General features: G+C 29.7%; 1 protein-coding gene across 1 annotated transcript; it reads right to left on the reverse strand.

The window, feature by feature from the left end:
• Positions 1 to 422: 422 nt before the first annotated feature.
• On the reverse strand, positions 423 to 22,290 carry LOC107451634 (major facilitator superfamily domain-containing protein 6-like). The gene is made up of 3 exons (XM_016067791.3): positions 22,116 to 22,290; positions 4,580 to 6,034; positions 423 to 1,928 (listed from the first exon to the last, which is right to left on the reverse strand). Exons 1-3 carry the CDS (start codon positions 22,288 to 22,290, stop codon positions 1,741 to 1,743), a joined length of 1,818 nt encoding a protein of 605 aa, XP_015923277.3. The 3' UTR covers positions 423 to 1,740.
• Between the last annotated feature and the right edge of the window lie 2,227 nt (positions 22,291 to 24,517).

Here is a 24,517-nt window from a genome sequence, read left to right on the forward strand (position 1 = left end):
ACTGTAGAAATAAGACATTCAACTCGCAGAAAGACTGTACAACTATTTAAATACTAAGTTTACTGAAACGAAGATGAAACTATAAATACTAAACTTAAGCTATAGTTCACTCCACAGCAGAGCAGAATTAACTATAAAACAATGAAACACCCACCTCCAAGCTGTGACACATTTTTCTTCAGCAAGTGACACAGTACAGGGGAAAATACTGTCCATCTATTTGTTTACACTTGGGACTAAAAAATATTTTCCAACAATTATTTCGCAATTACAATTTTTCAACAATAAATTAATATGCAAATTAAAAACTAATGTGTCTGAAAGGAGACCAACTGAAATATATGAGATTCCCCACTTAATAAAAGAAATTTCACGAAAACAGTTTTTTTACTTAGCACCTAAATTATATAATAAATTACCACTCCAGTTGCAAAATATCCAAATATATTCTTCTTTTAAGCGTGCTTTATTTCAATTTATGATGAACATTGACGATTTAGATCTCTATTTTTCACTTTAAAGGAAGCATTTGATTTTTTATACCAGTCTTGTGCCAATCCAAATGAATTTCTTACGTTACCTTTGATATTTTTTAAAAATATATTCATGTATTTTGTAACTCTATTATTAAAGTATTCAACAATATATGATGTGTTAAGATGAGCAAAATAATTCATGATTGTAATATCCCCCTCCCCTTTTTTTTTTAAAATTTCTAAATTAAATTTATTGTATTACTTTTCTTTGTCGTCTGGACCGGATTTTCCTCTTGACGACGAATATATATTCTTTGCATTAATGTGTTTGTTTTTGTTTCCAATAAAGTTATATTAGTTTGTAGAAATTAAAAAAACATTTAAAAATTACGGATACTATTGGGGCCAAAGCATTCAAACTCCTAATGACAGAACAACAAATTGTTGCCTGCCCATATCATTCGGGTCAAATTTTCCAGACTGGCTTGATGTTAGACCGTGAAAAGCTTAGCGCATATGGCGCTAAGGGTTAAAATTCGTCGTCTTTTCAATATAACACTTTCTTTCAACGAAACAAACAACTAATGAACTTGGTAGACTTCGCAAGCTTGCTACGATGCACGATGCTACCCAAAAAATAACAAACGGTGCTATTTCACACAAATATAGCTAAAAGAGATAACATATGTTATCTCTTCGAAACATGGCTAACCATACTCTTTATTTATAAATTGCAGAAAACTCTTATGAATGGTAAAATTAAGCGTAAATTTAAACACAATAATAAAACTTTCTAGAATATGAAGCTTGTTCACTCCTCCCCTCGTAAGCATAACATAAGTGGAGGAATTAACTGGAAATTTTTAGGAAGCTTGTTATTGTTTACATTCAGTCAACCATCCGTACTTTGAAGGTCAAAAATCCAAATTTGTCGACGAAAAAAAACAATTTCTCGGATAAGTTCATTTTTATGCCTTATCTCAAAATTTAAAATATTGTCTTCGTTAATGAATTAGTATATTCAAGCTTAAATCTTCAAACCATTAAGATTAAGTCGCAATCTGTGAAACTGATAGATCAAAAGTTATCCAACTTGTTCGCTGTTTTTTTTTCTGTTTTACACTTCATTATTTCTGAGAATATGATAATGTTATGTTCACAATATTTTCTTAAATGTATGTTTCTTTTCTGGTGGTGGTAAATACCGTGCCAATCCTGATCGCGGCTAAGAAAGATGAGTTAATTTACAGAGAAGAATGTTCAACTATGTTAAGTTATGATTCGAAGCTACAGCTGTGTTTGGTTCTTTATGAGTGTGTCTTCTGAGCCAAAAAGTGTTAGCGCTATTAAGGATTGTGGCCCCGAAGGATGCAATGCTGAGATAAAAGAAAGTCTGGTGTCCTCCAACGAGATCAAAACAAATGCCCGCTAAGGTACATCCAAGACCCGCTCCTGAAAAGAAAATTTTTTATACAGAGAAGTGGTTTTGCTAAAAGCCAACTACAACTAATAATATATATTTTTTATTATTAATCTATTTTTATGAATTATAAATAGTATCCATTTAGGTTTGTGATGAAAATTTAAAACAAAATATTTCTGAATTTTCTAACTGTAAGGAATTGGCAGTATTTTACTTAAGAAACCATTTTCTCATCGACTTTCAAAATTAGTTTTAAAGTTCGTCAACAGATGGCTCTTCTAATTATTAAAAACTATAATACCCAGGCTGCACTACGCAGTGCAGCCTGCTGGGGATAAAATTCATAAACGCTGAGCTTTTTTCAGTTCACATAGCCTGACCAGAGAAATCAAAGTTGTATGATTTTTAAAATTAGCAGTACCGTCTTTTGTCTAACTTGGTGACAGATTTTGAAACTTAGCGAAATTACAATGTTGGTTTATTATACAGAATGCAGTAAGTCGTGCAATGTTGTCCCCCCTTTTTCTTTCACTTTTTAAATCGATATTCCTCTTTTTGAAACACTTCCCGGAACATACTAAGTTTTTAATCTGGTGGTATAACGAAAATAATGTGATGAAATAAAATACATACATGAAATAAGTAATAAATTTAAGGTTAACATGGAAGGTTGTCCGTGTAAAGCTAAGCACTGATGACCCTATGAATGAGTTAATATTCGAAATATCCCCTGGTTACTACCGATTTATTTTTACGCCTAAGTTTGAAAAAGCGCGCCATCCAATATTATTAATATTCTCGTGTTTACAATAAAACGCGTTCTTTCATTTTGACTTCAGCTTCATCCGTTTGATGTTAGCAGAAAACGAATTTGGGCAACTCGACAAGCATGCTATGATGCTACTTAAAAAAGATCAAGCAGTAATATGTAGCCAAAATAGTACAAATATAGCCAAATAGGGAATAACTATCAGAACATGGCAAAAGTTACGCTTTATTTATCTTGTGATGCCAGTTTTTCGAAATTTATTTAAGACTCAGCACCTTTTAGAATTTTTAAACTACAGAAAACTTATGAAAGGTAAAATTACGTGTAAATTTTAACACAAATCAGAATGATGAAACTTCCTAGAATATTAAGCCTGTTCACACATTGCCTTGTAAATGCAGTAAATCCTTGTAAAAATAAGCGAAGGAATACTCCAGAAGTTTTCTATATTTTTTCCGGTTTTAGAAAACTTGTTATTGTTTACATTCAGTTTCCCATCCTTACGCTTCAATCTAATTCCTCTCCACCTAAACAACTTGTTTTAAATGTAAAAAAAATGAAAAGTAAATCTATCTAGAGTTGTTGAATTTTCTCTTTTAGGGAATGCTAAGGAATTGATATAAATTTGAAAAGATGACGAAAATTAAGTATTTTTGGAAAACAATGTGGCCATATAGTCCTCCTTCATCAAATTTCTTTTGTTCTCGGGGAGGAGGATTATTTTAGTCAAAAGACTCGATACAAATACTTATGTAAAGTAATATATACAGAATTTAATATTTTCCCATGATAGATCTTCACTTCTATAATCAGGTAATTGTTTCTAAAGATAAAACAATTACCTAGTTTCGAATTCTCCAAAGAGAGACATTTGCACTTTTAATAGTTTTCTGAAAAATAGACTAACAGTTTTGAAATTTCCGTAACCTCTTATCTAATTTTTAATGAAATTTACTCAAGGGAAAAAGTGTGTAATAGTATATAGTAAAGTGTATAATTATACGTGTGAAAAAATTTTTATTTTTGTAGTGAACGTAAAATTTTCGTCGAGAAAATAAAAGACTTAAATAATTTCAGTATTAAACTACATCTTTAGAGAGTTAACTAAAGTATTCATTAACTAAATTTCTCCCTAAAAACGTTGAAATGAGGTAGTTTATACCAATAGTGTTCGACTTTTAAAGACGACTGATAGGTTATTTAGATTACCAGTTTCGTTAAATATTTACGATACTACGATTGCTAAAAGGTAATAATTCAAAAAGAGCGTTTTCTCTTTTAAAAAATTTAATTTTGTGTAGTTGGGATCGTTAATACTAAGAAAGGAATGCTTAAAATGCGCATTTGTTTATCAAAAATGATGAAATGATCTTAAAAAGAGAGAGAGATTTATGAGAAAATATCTTTATTCCCGACGTATAAAACGTGAAAAAAGTTAGAGCAAAGGGTATGTACGTTGCAAAAACAAGTTTTTTTTTATCTCTCGAAGATTAAAACTTTGTAGAAAATCTTTAACAAGTAAATGCGCATTTTAAGTATTCTTTTTTTTAGCAAGGTATATATAAGTTCTAAATCGCTGATGCTGTAAAACAATGCAATTCACTTTTACCAGTAATCTCGCACCATTTTCGAGGTAGTAACAGTATTTCGCCGTTACCAGATAGTGCTGAAAATGGTCTCATCTTATAGCGCACAGTCACTTCTTTACCAGGCATAGGAGTTATTTTAATAATTACAGCTGCAGCCGCTTCTAAGTTAAAGCTGGTGGATATGAACTTTAATGGGCACTGCTTACATTTAGCACATTTCATTCAATATATTACTTTTCCCTTAGAAAACAAGTATAAAAATAGAAATAAGTTTGTATTTTTAAAGTCAGTACTTACCTGTATTTTTAAAGTCAGTACTTACCTAAGCCATCATGTGTAGCAAAAAGAATTGATAGAGTTGTTGCTTCTGTCCCAGGTTTAGCACTCAGTTTTCCATAAGATGTTACTGCCGGGAAAAACGTCCCGTAGTTGAAGCCATGTAAGATCTCGATTGGAAGAACAAGCCATGGATTTTGAAGATAACTGTACCACATGAATCGTACAGCGTATGATAATAGTGAAATTGAAATAAGATTAAAATGTCCTAATTTTTGTAAAATCCAGCCAGATACAAACATTAAAGGAATTTCACCAATAAAGCATTCCACATACAAAGCTAAACCGCACAGTAATTTGCTTGCTTGTAGACTCGCTAGAAACCATATCAAGTAAAACCACACTACACCAGCACCTATTCCATTGAAGAAAACACCTAATTCAAAAGCGAGAAATTCTATGGAATTTAGAATTCTGCCAATATCTTTCAAAATGTTTAGTGAGAAATGAGGTTTTATAAGATCTAATTTCGAAACATTCCATATGGTGGTTATTTGTAGGACGACCATAAGAATCCAAGTAGCAAGATAGCCGTTTGTTAAGTCACATATTAGCCCACCAATTGTTGCCAACAAACCCCATCCAATTCCTCCGAACAATCTTTGTCTTCCGAAATCTCGACCCAATTTTTCTGCGCTTTCATAGCATGCCATGTCACCAAGTGTGAAAATGGAACTTAAACATATCATAGCCACCGAAGTTGTTGCAGCGAACATCCAGAATTGAAGTGTTTCGAAATCACTGACACTTATTTTGACAGGAATCTCAGGAGAGTTATGATCCTTTTTCGAGAGAACAATTATACACGGGAATCTATTATAAGCATCTAAATCATGGAAGGAAGGTTTTACAGATGATAAACGATAATAGTACTTCCGGTTATAAGATTCATTATCATCAGTAGTAAAGTTCTTTGTAGAAAGGACTGAGCAAGTACTATTTAATACTGTTTCAACAAGTTTATTCAATTCTTTGTTTGTTGTATCTTTTTCAAAACAGAAAATTTCACTGTCTTTGGTGAACTTTAAGCATACTATGTCCAAGCAACTACTATTTCGAATGTTGAATAACGCACTTTCTAACATTGAAGAAACAGTTCCAATTGCGTTGTCTTTATCATTCGGGCAATGCTTAATTGCTAGGATTTTTAAATCATATTGTTCATCCCAATTTTTAATTAGATTAGTCGACGATAGTTCTGACGAAGGCTTTTTCATAGGAGGAATTAGAAGAACGAGAAAAATAGAAATAGTGTGTATCGTTAGAAGTGTAATAATCATTAATTTTAACCTGTTGAAATAATCAGCAAGGTAACCAATGATTGGCTTCGATACAACGGTTATTAGTTGTTGAGCAGTCAAAATAGCAGCGACGGAAGTGGCAGAAAGGCCAAATTTATTTCTTGCTATAACTGGGAGGAATGGATTTACACAGCCCAGGGCTAGAAATAATCAATTAAAATATGAATTAAAACTGATTTAATTAATAAATTTTTAAGTTTCTCATTACAGTTCTAAGCCAAAGTTGAACAAAATTCTAAAATTATTTGTTTACTGTAAGAACCCCGATTAAATGTAACATTAGTCCTGTATATAGTAAGGGAAAAACTAGATAAACTTATTACACATTTTAAAATACTCTTAATTTAAAAAATTGATTTAAAAATCTCATTAATTTCATAACAATAATTTGCAAATATGAATTTAACCTTGTTCTTAATTGTACTAGGTTTCTAAATTGCTTGGAAATGATCAGATCTATTTACAGAGATGTGAATGTGGCACTATATATGGTACTAATATAGTTTAAGCTAATATTCGTATAATTTTTTCAATGACCCGACCTTTTCGATAGTGATATAATTAGTACTACTTATCATACTTGAATATTTTTGCAAAATTTTTTATTAATTTTATACCGGGCAAATGTATACCTGGCAGTGGCACTTAACTAGTCCTAGTATGACTAGAGCTTTGGTAAATGTCCGAAATATATACTAGGTCTAGTTAAGTGCCACTACCCGGTATACCCTACACAGATGTTTTTTAAGGTCAAGTGCCCTTGCCAGGTACACATTTGCCCGGTATACCCCACACTGATATTTTTTTAAGGTCAATAAGTGCCATTGCCCGGTATATATTTGCCCGGTATATCCTACACTGATATTTTTTAAGGTCAAGTATCATTGCCCGGTATATATTTGCCTGANAAAATTCTAAGCCAAAGTTTAACAAAATTCTAAAATTACTTGTTTACTGCAAGAACCCCGGTTAAATGTAACATTAGTCCTGTATACAGTAAGGGAAAAACTACATAAACTTATTACATATTTTAAAATACCCTTAATTTTAAAAATTGATTTAAAAATTTCATTAATTTCATAACAATAATTTGCAAATATGAATTTAACCTTGTTCTTAATTGTACCTGGTTTCTAAATTGCTTGGGAATGATCAGATCTATTTACAGAGATGTGAATGTGGTACTATATATGGTACTAATATAGTTTAAGCTAATATTTGTATAATTTTTTTCAATGATTCGACCTTTTCGATAGTGATATAATTAGTACTGCTTATCATACTTGAATATTTTTCCAAAACATTTTATTAATTTTATACCGGGCAAATGTATACCTGTCAGTGGCACTTAACTAGTCCTAGTATGTCTAGACCTTTGGTAAATGTCCGAAATATATACTAAGTCTAGTTAAGTGCAACTATCCGGTATACATTTGCCCGGTATACCCTACACTGATGTTTTTTAAGACCAACTGCCCTTGCCCGGTACACATTTGCCCGGTATACCCCACACTGATATTTTTTAAGGTCAATAAGTGCCATTGCCCGGTATATATTTGCCCGGTATATCCTACACTGATGTTTTTTTAAGGTCAAGTGCCATTATATATTTGCCCGGTATACCCTACACTGGTTTTCTTAAGGTTCAGTGCCACTGCCCGGTGTACATTTTCCCGGTATACCCTACACTGATATTTTTCTAAGGTCAAGTGCCATTGCCAGGTATGTATTTGCCCGGTACTCCAAACACTGATGTTTCTTCTAATCTATCGTCAATAAGTATTGAAATATCGAATAAATGTAATTATATCCAAGAATAAATTAATAACAAATCGCATGTAATAAATATTTCGGACATTCACCAAAGCGACTCTGTGATTGTCAACATTCAAGGGTGAAAGTCAACAAACACCGATTTCGGTCATTCACAGTAACATGCACATCATTTACATAATAACCTCATTAGGACTTTGCCTAAATAACATCCGGCATTAAATGGAATGCCTAGGCAATGTGTGAAATATAAATCATTTCATACTTTACCGGCTAGTTTTAGGCTTTATATTTAATGCCTAGGCATTATAATGTCGGATTTCATAATTTGCCGGTAACATATATATTATTGATAGTTAATTTCCATATTTTTGGGGTTATTGGTTTTCTCTGTCTCATATTTTAAAACAAATTTTCCAAAAACAACTCATGACTATGCAAGTTTTGATTTCAGAAAAGTTTAGTTTAACTTTTGTGGTCTTAGTTTATAGAAAATTATGGGCTGAGAGCAGTCATACAATCGTAAAAGCTAAATAGGTGCATCTCCAACCTGCCTTTTTCAAATTTAATAAAGTTTGATTCAGAAATGTCTATGTCTGATAAACCAACTAAAGTTATCCGATGATTAAATGAACGGAAATTTAATTATATAAAATTGGGACTAAGTAAATTATTTAAGATGAAGTTGAGCCCATTTTAAGGCTGATCAAACAATGCGGCAGGTACGAATAGTTTTATTTATTTTATTTCCTTTTACTTTGTGTAGGTATTGGCATTCGAGAGGAACTTGCATCTGAATGCGTCATCATTTTTAAAAGTATTGATTTTTACTATCTTAACTCGCTTACTAATATCAAATTTGATTTTCTTGCTCTTAATTAAAGGAGGAAAGTGTGCTTACCTCCGACGAATAGAAAAAAATGGGCTTTAAACCTTATCATCACTTTATCTATATGAAAGAAAGAACATTTCAACGTTTCTTTTTCATTATCTTTTGTGATTTGGTCTGCAGTAGTGCATGATTCCATATTCTCGTACCTAAAACAAAAATGCTACTCTTGTAATTTATAAGGGTCTATCATTCTTGCTCGCTATCATTCGTCAGCTCGAAAAATAGCGTTCGCATTTTTCCAACACCACACAAGACCGAGCTTACCTTATTTGCCAGATACTAAAACAAATTAGATTAATGTTTTTGTAGGATGTCACAATATTTTTTTCCTTTTTAATTAAGGGTAAAACTAATAATTTTTAGCTGTTTTATTACATGCGCACTTAGTTGTCGATGAATTTTTTATTTTTAAAATTATAGCATCATTGTTTAGCTTTTTTAAATTAAAAAAAATGTCAAATTTTAAATTTTTGACACTTTTTTATTTTTGGCAGATATTTTAAAATTTTCTTTTGTTTAAATACAAAACAACAATTAACATTGAACAATGAACATTACTAAACATATCTGCATTAATTTGCCTATATATCAATAAGAAAATTTTCTGCTATTACTTATCTGCAAAATCAAAGAAAATATTTTAAAAAAAATTCAAAAAAATATATTAATTGCTCAAGAAAACATTCAGTAAAAATTTTAACAACTTAAAATCTTACTTAATGCACGATTTTATTAAATATATCTTGTTGCTTGTAAGAATGTTTACTTTAATGTCCCATTTTAAATAGATAATAATTCTTAATAGCATATAAACAAAACAAAAAATCACTCCTGAAAAATCACTGAAAAGTTAAAATCATAGGAAAGGCCATTGCTTTTTTTTCTTCCGAAAATCAATTATAATATTTTAAAAAATACAAATAGCGAGATTCTTTTTTCATTGTGTTTGAAGTTCTAAGATATTATTAATATAAATTCGCAACATTTTTGTAATTTTTTTGAGCAATATTAATCCGTAATATTCTCTCACCTAAACCAAAACTTCTGGTATTTTGAAATGATTGTCAATAACTAAATAAATAACAATGATAATTAGACCTTGACGATTGGCACTTACTACTTATACCCTCGCACTTTCTTCGATACGTGTAGAATTTGCAGAAAATTTTACTGTTCAAATTCGTGTGGGCAATAATTTTCCTTTATTTATTTATTAAAAGTAAAACATCCCCATATAAACGTTTCAAACTGATTATTGCAAGTAATAAAAAATGAGTTGCATTAATTATTATTTTTAAGTATGCATAGTTCAATAATTTGTATTTCATTAATTGTTGTTTAAATAACAGAAAAGTATTGCGATATTGATTACATCATCTAAGTATGAAATACTTTTTTTAAGTATTGTCACTTCTATTCACAGGCGATGGAAAGAAAAAAAACGAAAACTAAAATATTCCTTCATCTCATGACCTGATCTTTTAACTTCATTCATTGGCTTATTGCTGTTTTCAACTGAAGAATTATTAGATTTTTCGTTTTTTAACTCAACTTTTAATGCAATTCAATCCTTTTCTCAGGCCTACGTTAGATTATAATGTAGGTTATGATTTAAATAGTTAAAGTACTACTACACAAACTTTTTTTTTAACTTTATACTTGCATTACGTATGAGATTCATTTCTTTTTTCAATAAAATTAATTATTATAATAAAACACTTTTCAAAATTTCAAAAAAATAGTATTTTACTCTTTAAATAACTATATCATCGTAATTCATATCTAGAATCCAGAAAACATTTCTCTAACATATTAAATTAATAATAAAAAAAATTATTTTTGTTACAAATCACATTTTTTATACATTTTTAAAATATAATTTCAGATGTTTACATTTTTATAAAATTTACTACTTTACATTAAAGCTAAAGACATAATTATATATAGATAATATATATATATAGTATATATATATTATACATAAATAAATACAAGAAAACACGAAGAAAGTTAAGAAAAACAATAAGTTTCATTTAATGTGCCTNATATATATATATATATATTATACATTTAGTATATAGAGTACATATATATACACACACTCTGAATATTTTTTTAAATGAATGGAATTACCTGAGTAGCCTCGAAAATAAAAACTTTGTATCTCAGGATTAAGACGTGTAGTCTTTAATATCTTATTTCCATTCTACTTCATTTCATTTTTTACTCTTGCTTGAAGCGTTTATGTAATCTTGGTTGTAAATTAAAATGTCTTTTCTTAAGACTTTCCAATTCCCTGCATTTTAAGAACAATGAAGATAATTTTTAAGGAAATTATCATTATTTTTCATATACGTAACAAATATGTGAATCGTCATTTCTGCCACGTCTACAAATTAACATTGTTAGTAGCTGTATTTTTATCTGTCTTCTTATTTGTAAATGAAAGAAATGTATGAGAAATTGCAAAGATTAATATTTCACAAAAATTTAGATATAGTTGTAGTATAGATGTAAATTAAAAATTATATTTAGTTCATCTTATTCTAGTTCTTCAGTTTTGTTGTTGTTATATATTTTTTTTACTGTCTATTCGAAGTAATTTTTTATATTATACATTTAATAGAGGATATTTTATATTACTGTTATATACAGTTAAAATATTTTTAATTATACTAAAAACAAATTATTATCTGCAATGTTTTCTTAGCACGTGGTATGCTTGGTATAAGTTAAGTAAATTGAGCTTTCATTATTTCAGAATTTACACTGCAAAAAATTTTGCACTGTAAAAAAATTTAAAAGTACCGGCACACTGGGTGCCAGTACATCTTACAGTAAAATCATTGTCTCCGTAAAGTTTTGCTGAACAAAAATTCTGATACTCCGTAGTATTTACAGTTATAGTTACAGCAAAATAACTTTATCCATGTAATTAAATAAATATTACTATAAAAAGTACGGTATCAAATTTTAGAGTAAAAATGAATTTTATGGTAAAATGGATTTCACAGGTGACGCACTTAGGATGGCAGTACTTTTTACCGTAATTTGATCTGGAATTTTTTATAGCTTAGAAATAATACACTACACTAATTCTGAAGAATGCTGTGCTTCATCTGAAAAAGTTCTGTTCTAGCAGCTTGTATTACCGATTATTTTTATTTCACAATTAGCTCTCGAGTTATTTGCTGTAACTGAACGGGGTAGATGTAACTTTACCATGTATGCAAGAATTACATTATTACTTGTTACGAGCATAAAAATAATATTTTAAAGAAAAAGTTAATATGTTTAGTGAAATTTTAAAACTTTGGTATTTAATTAAAAATTGTATTTTTTTAAAAGGAAAAGTGTTTTCAGAGTTCCCTAAGACTGCGGGCTCGTATCAAACAGGCATATAAAATTAACAGCAGATAATCTTGCGAAAGATTTTTCGAAATATTATCCGCCGTTCATATTAATGGCCCTAGGTAAGATAATGAAAAAAAACACACTTTAGATAAGCTCTTTATAAGTTTTCTAGATTCAGTCTTGATGGTACATTATTCGCAGAAACATCGTATTGCTTACAATGAAAATAATTTTAGACAACAATCACCATCGGAAAAAAAATGTTGCTTATTGCTCCTACCCTTTAATATATTAGGTTGGCAACGAAGTTCTCGCAATTGTTTTGATTTATCGGAATCTGTGTTTTTCATTCCAGTTGATTTGTTTACATTTTTAGATAATTAAAATTGAATGCCAGGTTAAGAAAAATGGGTATTTTGATAACTCCTCTTTTAAAAAAGAATATTATTATTTCATCCTGTGTATCTAAAACGAACCCGCCGCTGTTGCTAATATTTTCGATAATTCGATAATAATTAATAATACATTTTTAGATAATTAAAATTGAATGCCAGGTTAAGAAAAATGGGTATTTTGATAACTCCTCTTTTAAAAAAGAATATTATTATTTCATCCTGTGTATCTAAAACGAACCCGCCGCTGTTGCTAATATTTTCGATAATTCGATAATAATTAATAATACATTTTTAGATAATTAAAATTGAATGCCAGGTTAAGAAAAATGGGTATTTTGATAACTCCTCTTTTAAAAAAGAATATTATTATTTCATCCTGTGTATCTAAAACGAACCCGCCGCTGTTGCTAATATTTTCGATAATTCGATAATAATTAATAATACATTTTTAGATAATTAAAATTGAATGCCAGGTTAAGAAAAATGGGTATTTTGATAACTCCTCTTTTAAAAAAGAATATTATTATTTCATCCTGTGTATCTAAAACGAACCCGCCGCTGTTGCTAATATTTTCGATAATTCGATAATAATTAATAATACATTTTTAGATAATTAAAATTGAATGCCAGGTTAAGAAAAATGGGTATTTTGATAACTCCTCTTTTAAAAAAAGAATATTATTATTTCATCCTTTGTATCTAAAACGAACCCGCCGCTTTTGCTAATATTTTCGATAATTCGATAATAATTAATAATAAATTTTTAGATAATTAAAATTGAATGCCAGGTTAAGAAAAATGGGTATTCTGATAACTCCTCTTTTAAAAAAGAATATTATTATTTCATCCTTTGTATCTAAAACGAACCCGCCGCTGTTGCTAATATTTTCGATAATTCGATAATAATTAATAATACATTTTTGGATAATTAAAATTGAATGCCAGGTTAAGAAAAATGGATATTTCGACACCTCCTTTTTTAAAAAAGAATATTATTATTTCGTCCATTGTATCTAGAACGCACCAGTCGCTGTTGCCAATATTTCCTAAAAGATTGAATAACTTGAGTACAACTTGAAAAACTTTGGTGGCCATTACGTAAAATGTGTTATTCAAAGAAAAAAAAGCCTGTTTATAATTTTGAAGTGTAACGATACGTGATAAGATTAAAAGTGAAACCTTGGGTGCACGCTTTTATTAGGGGGACTGGAAAGTAATGTCATTTCGGTGTAATTAATATTTGTTATTAAGATTTTATTTTTAATCAATGATGCATTCACCCTCGTTAGCAACAACCTTTCAATGCCGGGTCGAAAATGAATTGAAATGGATCGAAAAAAATGAATTGGTTTTTAAGACTAATGAATATTTAAGGTGCCGAAACGACATTACTTTCCGGCCCCCCTAATAGAATTTACTACTTCAAATAACATACTTTCAGGTTACGCAATTTTTGAAAAATTTATTCTAATTATCACGATTGACATGAAATAGCATTCTTATAGAGTTTGAGTGATGATAAATTTTATATATATTGGTATCAATGTTGCAAAAAAAAAAAAAAAAAAAAAAAAAAAAAAAAAAAAAAAAAAATTATNAAAAAAAAAAAAAAAAAGAAAAGAAGAAAAAAACCGTTAAAAAATAGGAAGAATTACTAAGTTGATGAAGATAACAATTATTTAGTTATTATTTACTTTTAATCTTATTAAGGCAATAATAAAACAACAGCATTCATTTCGCTACGTTATTTAACTAGCTCACCAATATTGTGTTTGTTTCGGACACTTAAAAAAATAGAGTACAAAAAATAAAGTATTCTCGCAACAACCGTTTGTGAACCAAGAGGTTCTTTAAGGTAAGATTCCACAATTTGGCGATCTTCTATATGTATATATGTAATGTAAACAACATTGCGCACCGGCGGCATTAACTTCTTAGACAAGCTTTGACCGAGGATAGCACCCAAGTCTTTCTCAGTGCCTTAGATACTATGTCACTGTGGATATGTTTCGAAAATACTAGAGAACAAAAATTTTAAAATTTAAATAATTAATCGAAAGATATTAAATGCTAAATTTGTAGAATGTTCTATCGATAGTGAACACTACAAATAGATATATTTTTCGTTAGTTATTATTAATTATTTCTAATAATTATTTTCACAAAGATAAATTGAATTATTATCATTCTAGTATTTTTGCCATTTTAACTGGATTAATTATTTAAATAAATTAAAAAGTTTCTTTTTAACACAAGTATTGTTCGAAATCGTGATTTATTACTATTATAATTCTTATAATTGCTATTTTTATCATTTATTTTTATATTCTCGTGAGCAATATTCCTTCCATTTATATTTCTGAAAATTATTTCTATAAGTGGTAGAATAAAATTGTCAATATTGGATATAGGTTTCTTTGATTCTATTTTAATTCCGAATTGTTCTTTATTCTACCTATTTTAAAGAATGAACATTATTCTTTTCCTTCATTAGCTACTACATTTAGAACATTCTTATAAATGAAAACGAATTCGATTTTTCGAATTCCATTTATTTAATGGGAATGGGAATAAATTCTAGTATCATGTGTCGAGCTTGGCAATATAAACTAGACAAACTGAAAATGTAATCTCATTTTCTTAACTTCCTGTTTAAATTAAATGCATCGAGTTCCAATGTATTGTTCATCAAGACAAAGGAACAACTTTTTTTCATTTTTATTTCAAGTTCCAAATCCAATTATTGTTTCCGAAAAGAGGAGGTGGAAAGAAGATAGTCCTATATTTCACTTTCTTTTAGTTATTTTATTATTTTTTCTTTCCTTAATTAGCCAATGCATGTTTGAATCTCATGGTGTGAAGTCGTTTCAATAATAATTCACAATCTAATATTAAGTATCGTAAAATCAACTGGAGATTTACTAAAATATCCTGCTTGGAAATGTTTTATTAAATTTTCTTTTTCATTTTTTAAAAATATTGAAATATAATGTGAAAGTTAAAATAAAAAAATAGTTATTAAAATATTGGCTGGATATCTGTTCTTTGTATAGATTAGAGGACCTTATTAACATTTCTTTGTTCTACACAACGAAGACATAACGAAGACTTTATTTTCCCAGATTCGCTGTATTCATTCAAAATTCTCAGATTTATTCTCATTTGCTTTATTTTAGTATCATAGGAGGCACTGCATTCTGATTGTTTTGCTCAGGAATTCCTATGATTCATATTCATCTATGATTCGCTATACGTATTCACCATCTATCCTACAGGATGTCTTACTATTATTCTCTGACGTTATCGCAGAACGTGACTACTCGAGTCAACATTATTGATGTATCATAGGAGGCACTGCATTCTGATTGTTTTGCCCAGGAATTCCTATGATTCTTATTCATCTATGATTCACTATACGTATTCACCATCTATCCTACAGGATGTCTTACTATTATCCTCTGACGTTATCGCAGAACGGGACTACTCGAGTCAAATATATTGATGTATCATAGGAGGCACTGCATTCTGATTGTTTTGCTCAGGAATTCCTATGATTCGCTATACGTATTCACCATCTATCCCACAGGATGTCTTGCTATTTTCCTCTGACGTAATCGCAGAACGTGACAACTCAAGTCAAAATTATTGATGGTCCTATCAAATCATTTTGATGGTTTATGTTTATTTTAATGGGATTCATGATGGTCCAACATCATTTGATGGTCACCACCATCCAACATTTTCCATTATGCGTTCATGCTTTTTTATATGCAAGCAAACTTCCATAATTCCATGATGAAAAATGCTACTTTAATATTATGATGGTCAACCATCAAGAGAAGTTTGATTCTCATAGATCAGCAATCGTGATAATCCGTAATCGTCCATGATGGTTCCAACTATAAATTTCTATGGCGGTTTAATGGGAATTCTTGCTGGTTCTCAGAAAAATACCATCAAAACAATTGGTCCATCATAAATTAATCCGAATTTCTACAATTGGGGTGATGATTACTTATGTTGACTAACATCAAAAATATAATGGTTCATGATGGAATTATTGATGGTTACCATTAAGATTATGTTGGTCCATCAATGGCAAACCATCAAAAATTTTTACTTGGGTATTTATTTCTTTTCAGTCTTTTCTCTTTAATGCATGATTCGTCGTGATTAAATTCGTCGTGATGGGTCTTTAAGTAATTTAAACATCTCAATTTCGCTTAACAAATTAGTGCTTCGACTCAATGTGCACCAAAAGGTAAAACAAACTGCCGCCGCTTGAAAACGAATATTTCGCCATCGAAAACAAATAATTACATTAAAAAATAGGTCAAAAGATGATTAAATTGAAATTAATGTAAGCGAATTTTTTAATTGCAAATTTAATCAACCTCTGCGAATACTGCCCCCTACCGTTGAGGACACGAAACATGTCCGAGAGTAAAGTCAATATATTTTTTGTTACATATTTGTTAGTTTTCACGGAGCTAAAATTTTATGAACTTTTTACAAGATGCCTGGGAAGTTAGATAATGATTTATTTGCTCTTATTAATACTTTAAGATATTTAAGGCTGCATTAAAAACCAATATCATAGGCTGAAGCGAAAAACAATTCGTTTTTTTCCGCTTGGAATATACTTTGCAAGAATATTTAATACAGTGAAATATTATTATTTATATATTTTTCTTTCATTATGGGGAAATAGTTTGTAGTGTGGAAATATTTTGTGTTAAAATGATTTCTTGATTTTGTTGATTTTTGTTTTTCAAAGATTCAATTACTTAGCTATATATTTTTTCTTCCACACAAAAAAAATAAAGAAAAATTTATGTATTCGCGAGTTAGTTATATCAAGCTATTTACTATTAGCCAATATATACATTTAGTTATTTCAAACTTTCTATAAAACTTTTTTTTCCAATGCCCACCTGTGTTAACATTTTTCGTCAATTCAGGCATATTCAGGGCAGATTTGTTGGCCTCTCTTTCAGGGGCACCATATTAGTTGGGCCAACGTTGCTCCCACAGTAAAGACAGATTGTACAGAGAAGGAAAGAACATCCATGCCTTGCCTGGGATTCGAACCCTGAACCTTTCTGATGCAAGGGCAGTTCCCTAACCCCTACACAAGCCGGTCGGCACTTTCTATAAAAATTTTTTATTTCCTACGAGCTGCACAATCAGTCTTATCGATGAGCAGACCTAGTGCGTTCTCCACAAGTGGTATCCACTCTTTCTGGACCACCACAATGGGTGAGATACCGTTGGGCATGTTTATTTGGACGTCTAGTTTCTGCCACACTAGATGGCAGCACCGAGACTCTATTTGGATGCTAATGTGCATTAGGAATTTAATTTTGCCAGAAATGCCAAGTCCATAAAACTACGCTGCTAAAAAATAATTAAGTAACATTTAATTTATTATTTTACCATGTTCAGACAAAGCGGTATAACAACCATAAATAAAATGGTATTCAAACTGTTAACTGCGGAAAAAAACTTTCATTAACTACTTTCATCTAATACGGTTAAGTAACCAGAATTTTATTGCACCAACTAGGACTACCTAATGAAGCAACTTAGTTTTTTGCAGCTGGGTACATATTACAGTCGATAGGGCTAATCTGTCAATCTCATGACAGACAGAATGGGGGTTCGTGTTCCAACATTGACACCGCGATATTTTCTCCATTTCCTTAAACACATGAAGAACTTCTAGTGTTCTGCAATCCATAATTTGTGACCCCGGATTATTATTGCAATACGATGCTCTCATTCACACATAGATGACAGAAACAAAAAACTGCTTAACACAAAAAGTCTAGTATTTTTATGCTAGTTTTAAATGATTAAAATACCGTGTAGCTTTGTATTCATGGTTTTTCTACCCTACTAGTTGTAAACGGTTCATACTTTGAGGTTAATTGGATGGAATAGAAGTTCTAACAGTGTATTAAGTAACGCTAAATAACATTTATTTGATACATAAAAGTAAAACTGCAATAAAAAAATTTATTTTTTATTTTCGTCAATGTGTGAGGGGGGTTTATAAAATCTGTATTCTCATTAAATGATTCTTAATTTTATGAATGTCGTTTTTTATGTGCGGTAAAGTCTTTATTATCTAGGAAGAAAATCTCAAAAAAGTAAACAAGAAAAAGAGCTTTGTTGATAAAGGATCCTTAATTACAAGTGAATTCTTTATCGCCAAAAAAAAAAAGATTAAAAAAAGGAAAAAAAAAGCTTTGTCTAGAAATGAGTTTGGAGCTTTAAGCTTTCCTTAGCAAACTGTCTTAAAAATAGTGTTTTTCTTAATACGTAAGTTCGATTTAATCCGAGAAAAATGCTAATGTTAGTAATAAAAGAAAAAGACAATATCATTACTGGTTAAGATAAAAATCAATTTCTTAAATTCGAGTCTACACGCTTTAATTTATTGTTAAATTACTTTTTATGAGTTTATATTTATTATAATCAATGCAGGAAATGCCTTTAATATACTTAAAATCAATTAAAACTATCTTTATGATTGATTGTCTATTGAGGGAGTTTTTTCTCTCTCAGAAACTCTATTGATAACATCCATATTAAGTTTTATCGCAAAAGTTAAGTTGTACCAATTTAGATATGTTTTTGCTTTTACATCTTATAGGTATGGTGTATATTTTATAAAATGTTCTAACTTTAAAAGAAATTTTAATCTCTATTTTTTTGAAAAATTAAATCAGGTTTAAAATTTAGGTATTTTAGAAGTTAAATTAAACTATCCATTTTAAGTAATATCAAGTAAAATGTAATTTTAATGCTTATTTTTTTATTTTAATTAAAACGAAGTTTGGAAATCCATAACATGTCACCGCCATCATGAATTAATGCTCCTATTTCAATTCAAACTTTGTTAGGTAAATACAATTTCTGGATAAATTCTTTATACATTGAAATATTTGAGTTTTGGCCTATACAATCCACAATAAACTTCTAATTCTCCTTCTAATTCTTCTATAACTCCTAAATTCAGCTTCTCTATACTTTGTTTTAATTAATATTATTTTAGTTTGAAAATCACATATATTATTTTATTTAAAATAGGGCGAAAGTTGCTCTTTTTTGATTACTTCAGACATAATTTTATTTTACTTTAGCGAAATTTTATGTCATTGTAATCATAATATTGAAAACCCTACACTGTAAAAAATTCGAGATCAAATCACGGTAAAGAGAACCGACACTCACGGTGCCGTTTCTTTTCACCGTAAAATCCATTTTTAGAGAAACATGTTACGGAACAAAAATATGATAAACTATAATTGTTACTGTAATATTTACCGCAAAATCACTGAACTACTCTAATAAATAAAAATTACTGTAAAAATTATGGTATAACCGCCCCCGTAAGGAGTCATCCGGGGACACTCCGAAAGTTCGAAGTGAGCGCAACAGTTCAATTACATAAGCAAACATATTCAAAATTTTCAAATCAAAGTTTTAACAAATAGATAGAATATTAAATATGAAATCCGGAAAACAGTGCTACTTAGAAATAAACTAAATGCAAACAAATATTACAAAGAAAATAAACAGTAACAATCAGAAGAGATATTGATGTCGCATCTTCAGTAGGGGTGCAAAGTTAATAAAAGGAAACAATTTCACATGGAAAATATAAGGATGTTCGTAACTCAGAATAAATTTACAGCTGGCACAACAGTACTGAAGGTATCAAATTCCAGGAATTTTTTTTCTTTTAAACAAGCAATGCATATATATCTATAAACTCTAGGAACACAAGTNATCGAAAACCCTACACTGTTAAAAATTCCAAATCAAATCACGGTAAAGAGAACCGACACTCACGGTGCCGGTTCTTTTTACCGTAAAATCTATTTTTAGAGAAACATGTTACAGAACAAAAATATGATAAACTGTAATTGTTACTGTAATATTTACAGCAAAATCACTGAACTACTCTAATAAATAAAAATTACTGTAAAAATTATGGTATAACAAGCTTTACCCCGTCCCGCTCCCGTAAGGGGCCATCCGGGGACACTCCGAAAGTTCGAAGTGAGCGCAACAGTTCAATCACATAAGCAAACATATTCAAAATTTTCAAATTAAAGTTTTAACAAATAGATGGAATATTAAATATGAAATCTGGAAAACAGTGCTACTTAGAAACAAACTAAATGCAAACAAATATTACAAAGAAAATAAACAGTAACAATCAGAAGAGATATTGATGTCGCATCTTCAGTAGGGGTGCAAAGTTAATAAAAGGAAACAATTTCACATGGAAAATATAAGGATGTTCGTAACTCAGAATAAATTTACAGCTGGCACAACAGTACTGAAGGTATCAAATTCCAGGAATTTTTTTTTAAAACAAGAAATACATATATATCTATAAACTCTAGGAACACAAGTGATTAAAATTTTCAAAATGAGGAATCACATAGGGCAGAGATTGACAAAAGCATGAAATTAAAGCACAAGAAACATTTTAAGAAAAAATTCAAGTAAAAATCAAACCATATAGCAGGTAAATCAATAAGAAATCAGTTAAACAACAGGTAAATCAATAAAATCAATTATATCTTACCGTAAAATGGGTTTTACGGATGATTCCCTTAAAGTGCCGGTACTTTATTCCGTAATTTGACCTGTAATTTTTTTCGTGTAATTAACTTTCGTTCAAAAAAATCTATAAAAACCAACAATATTTTTTAAAAAAAGTACAGGTCCAATTAAAAAATAGGAACATAAATATTACTAATAAGACATTTGAATAGTAATATAATGGTAGAAAATTATTTGGAATATTGAAATATGAAAAAATATTTCAAAATTTAAGTATTAACAAGAGCTACTATGGATAAACGGGAAAAAGCGTGAAAAAAGCAAGTATTTATTGAAATAAACCGATACAATTATTAAACTCAAAGAGGAAGCAGGAAGAAGTTTAACTAGTTTCAGATTATACACATATACTTAATTTTTCTATTTATTTGTAACGTTTTCCTAAAATATTATTTGAAAACTCTTTCATAAAAATTCCAGAAATTAATGTAGTATACATTAATGATTATGTTGAATATACCATTAAGTTGAATTAAAAAACTTTCCTTAATGATTATTATTTTTAGAACTGTTTAATAATTTAATCTATTTCTAACAGTTATAGAAATTTTTTTTCGTTATTTATTGCTGTGTCTGAAGCTTTTCAATAAATAAAGATTGATTTTTTGAAGAAAAAAAATTATGCAAGTAAAAATAAAACACTTAAAAATATTCCATTATATTTAAATCCAATGATGAAGATTAAAAAGTACATGGTGAATTTTTCGATTTATTATTATAAAAAAAGGGAATATTTTTATCTATGAATATCCCAAGTACTAAGAAATTTATGAGTTTGCATTATTAAAAAAGAATTTTTTTTATCTGGTTCGAGTGAGGCTATAAAAAGGAAGAATTATCCACCTTTTTAGCNAAATAAATAATCAATCAATTCAGCGCAGTTGATTTAAAGTGTTTTGACTTGTAGAACAATCTTCAGGGAGAACACTAGAACGGTTGTAATGATTGTCTAAAGAAAGTGTTTTTCCATCGATTTTAGGATCGACTAGATAATAAAAACATGTAGAAAAAAGAAACCTAATATGAAACATTCTTTTTAAAATGAAGATAAGAAATTAACAATTATTATGTTTATTATTATTAAATCTAATGTGCATGTGTCCGATGTGAATCATTCGAAATCGGAGAATTTTGCAATCACAAGAAATCGAAATGTTTACAAACCTGGTAAATCCAGAAAAAGTTGTCCTAATACGGAACAGTACCAAGAAGATAGCATAAAACTACACCGAAGGGCCATTATATTATGACCACTCTCCATCTCTAACAATGGGCTCACCCAGGTTTTCATCGCTTCTCGCCCAGGAACATTGTTTTCATGGGACACATTAGGACCCATAATCCTCATAGAACAATCCCTGACGTTTGTAAGCTATTTGAACATAGTTGCAGACCAGGTTCACCTATTTACGGCAGCAGTTTCAGGGATGGTGTTTACCAACAGGATAATGCACCATGTCATAAGGGTCGAATCGTCATGGATTGGTTCGAGGAACATTCCAGTGACTTTCAAGTCATGTCTTGGCCCCCAAATTCTGCTGACCTTAATCCAATAGAGCATTTGTAGTCCTACTTGGAAAACCAAATTCGTGCTGCCACGCTACCCCCTCGCAATGTGAGGGAATTGCAGGACCAGTTGGTGAGAGCTTGGTACCAGTTACCTCTGACTACCTATCTGCACCTTGTGGAATCCATGCCACGGCGGGTGCTAGCAGTTTTGAGGGCTAAATGTGGGCCTACATGTTATTAGCAGGGTGGTCATAATGTCATGGCTCTTCGGTGTACATTAATTGTATAATCTATAGTTATAATTTTACATACATATATACATTATACATATTACTCTTCACATCGTGGTGCATTGGGCTTCTGTCATAGCTCACATTTCCCTCTGTGGCCAGATATTTTGTCTCTCTATATGTCTTTCCTCTTCAATTCAATTACAATTGTCCTGCACCATGTATTTTTAGGTCTTCTTCTTTTTCTATTGCCGGGAGGGTTCCAATCAAAAACTTGTTTTAATCTAAATTTTACAGGTTTACGTAGAACACGAACAATCCATTTCCATTTTCGTATTTTAATTTCCAGCTCAATGGGTTACTAGTTTGTTTTTCTTAGGATTTCTGCGTTACAAATTTTATGGAACCACTTGATACGTAGGATTCTTCTTAAAGAGTTGTTTCATGTTTTTTTTTTATTTCTGTGCCGCGTCGCAGATCCATAAAGTAAGAAAAATTAAAAATTTGTATTGAAAATTTTAACTTATGCTAAATTTTTCTCTTGTTTTTCAGAATTTATTAAGAATATCGTAACTGCTTCGGGGTTTGTTTAAGTTAGTCAGTATGTCTTCATCAATTACTCCTTTGTTGTCAAGTATACTTCCAATATACTTAAAATTGTTTACCTCTTCTAGTTTGTTATTTTCTAAGAATATGTTATTCAATTGCTTAGGATTAATTTTTAAAATTTTAGTTTTATTTCGGTTGATAATAAAACTAAAATGGTTGATAAAAAAACTACTATAGTAAATATTAGCATTTAGGCATCCTTCCTCGATATTTATTTTTAAGTTATTATGTTCGTTTTGTAGTTTGTAGTTTGTTTTGTATGTTTTTTTGTAAAAAAAATAATAAACTATTAAATTTATGCTCACAATATTATTTTATTTTATTATGCTGAGTTCGAAATTTATTCTCGTTATTCGACGTCAGTTGCAAAGAAACACAAAAATATGTTTGTTTGAACTATAAAACACAAATTTATGTTGTTTTTTTTTGTAACAAAATAAGTTATTTAGAACAAAACGCCCGTATACTCCATAAATAAAAACTTCCTTCATGAGATATCTAAAAATGATAACTTCCTCAACTTTTGAAAGCCGATGTTAAAACTTTACCCTCCTAAACTATTATTATTGTAGTTTCAGTTGCACAAATAATGTTTAAAGCTTTTTCGGTGTAAATTAGCCAGTCTCAATTCAACAAATGTTACAAACCACTAGAAATGTAATTTTTAATCGGAATTCGCTGTTCCGGAAGGGTGAAAATTGGTTTTGCGTATGAAGTTGAAAAATTTCCTCAGAGGTAAAGATTTAACATTTAATAATCAAATACTACAAATGTAATGAAATAAGTAATGAGTGTAAAAGAAAACTGTTTTAAGCTTTTACCTGAATATGAAATATTGAAGTTAATGGTATAAAAATTTAAGACTTTATCGTATGGGAGAATGTTATTAAATGTAATTTATGTTATTAAAAGTTTTATATAATTTTTGAAATTACTCTTAGAGCCTTAGATCAGTGTTTCAAAACATGTCTACTACTGAGTTATGGAAATAAATGAAGAAAAGACGTTCTTTCAATGATGTTCCCTAACATGATAAAAAATATGGTTACATTAAATTTACATAAGTGAGTATTTGGTTACTAGTAAAGAAAGTTAATTTAATCGATGCTTTAAAAATATATTTTCTATTCGTCAAAATATTTTAAGTCAATAGCTGTGATATAAGTTTTTGCTTGTGCTTTTTTTAAGCTAGGTATAGAATATTCAAAAGGAATTAAT

Source organism: Parasteatoda tepidariorum, chromosome 7 (genome assembly GCF_043381705.1).
Source record: "Parasteatoda tepidariorum isolate YZ-2023 chromosome 7, CAS_Ptep_4.0, whole genome shotgun sequence".
NCBI classification, from domain to species: domain Eukaryota; kingdom Metazoa; phylum Arthropoda; class Arachnida; order Araneae; family Theridiidae; genus Parasteatoda; species Parasteatoda tepidariorum.

Excerpts from the sequence above, each read along its gene's own strand:
- LOC107451634 (XM_016067791.3), bottom strand. The coding sequence starts at position 22,290 with ATGGGTCCTAATGTGTCCCATGAAAACAATGTTCCTGGGCGAGAAGCG. Across the intron at positions 6,035-22,115 it reads ACTTTTTCTGGATTTACCAG|CCCTGGGCTGTGTAAATCCA; the intron begins GTTTGTAAACAT and ends GATTATTTCTAG. Across the intron at positions 1,929-4,579 it reads TGCTACACATGATGGCTTAG|GAGCGGGTCTTGGATGTACC; the intron begins GTAAGTACTGAC and ends TTTTCTTTTCAG.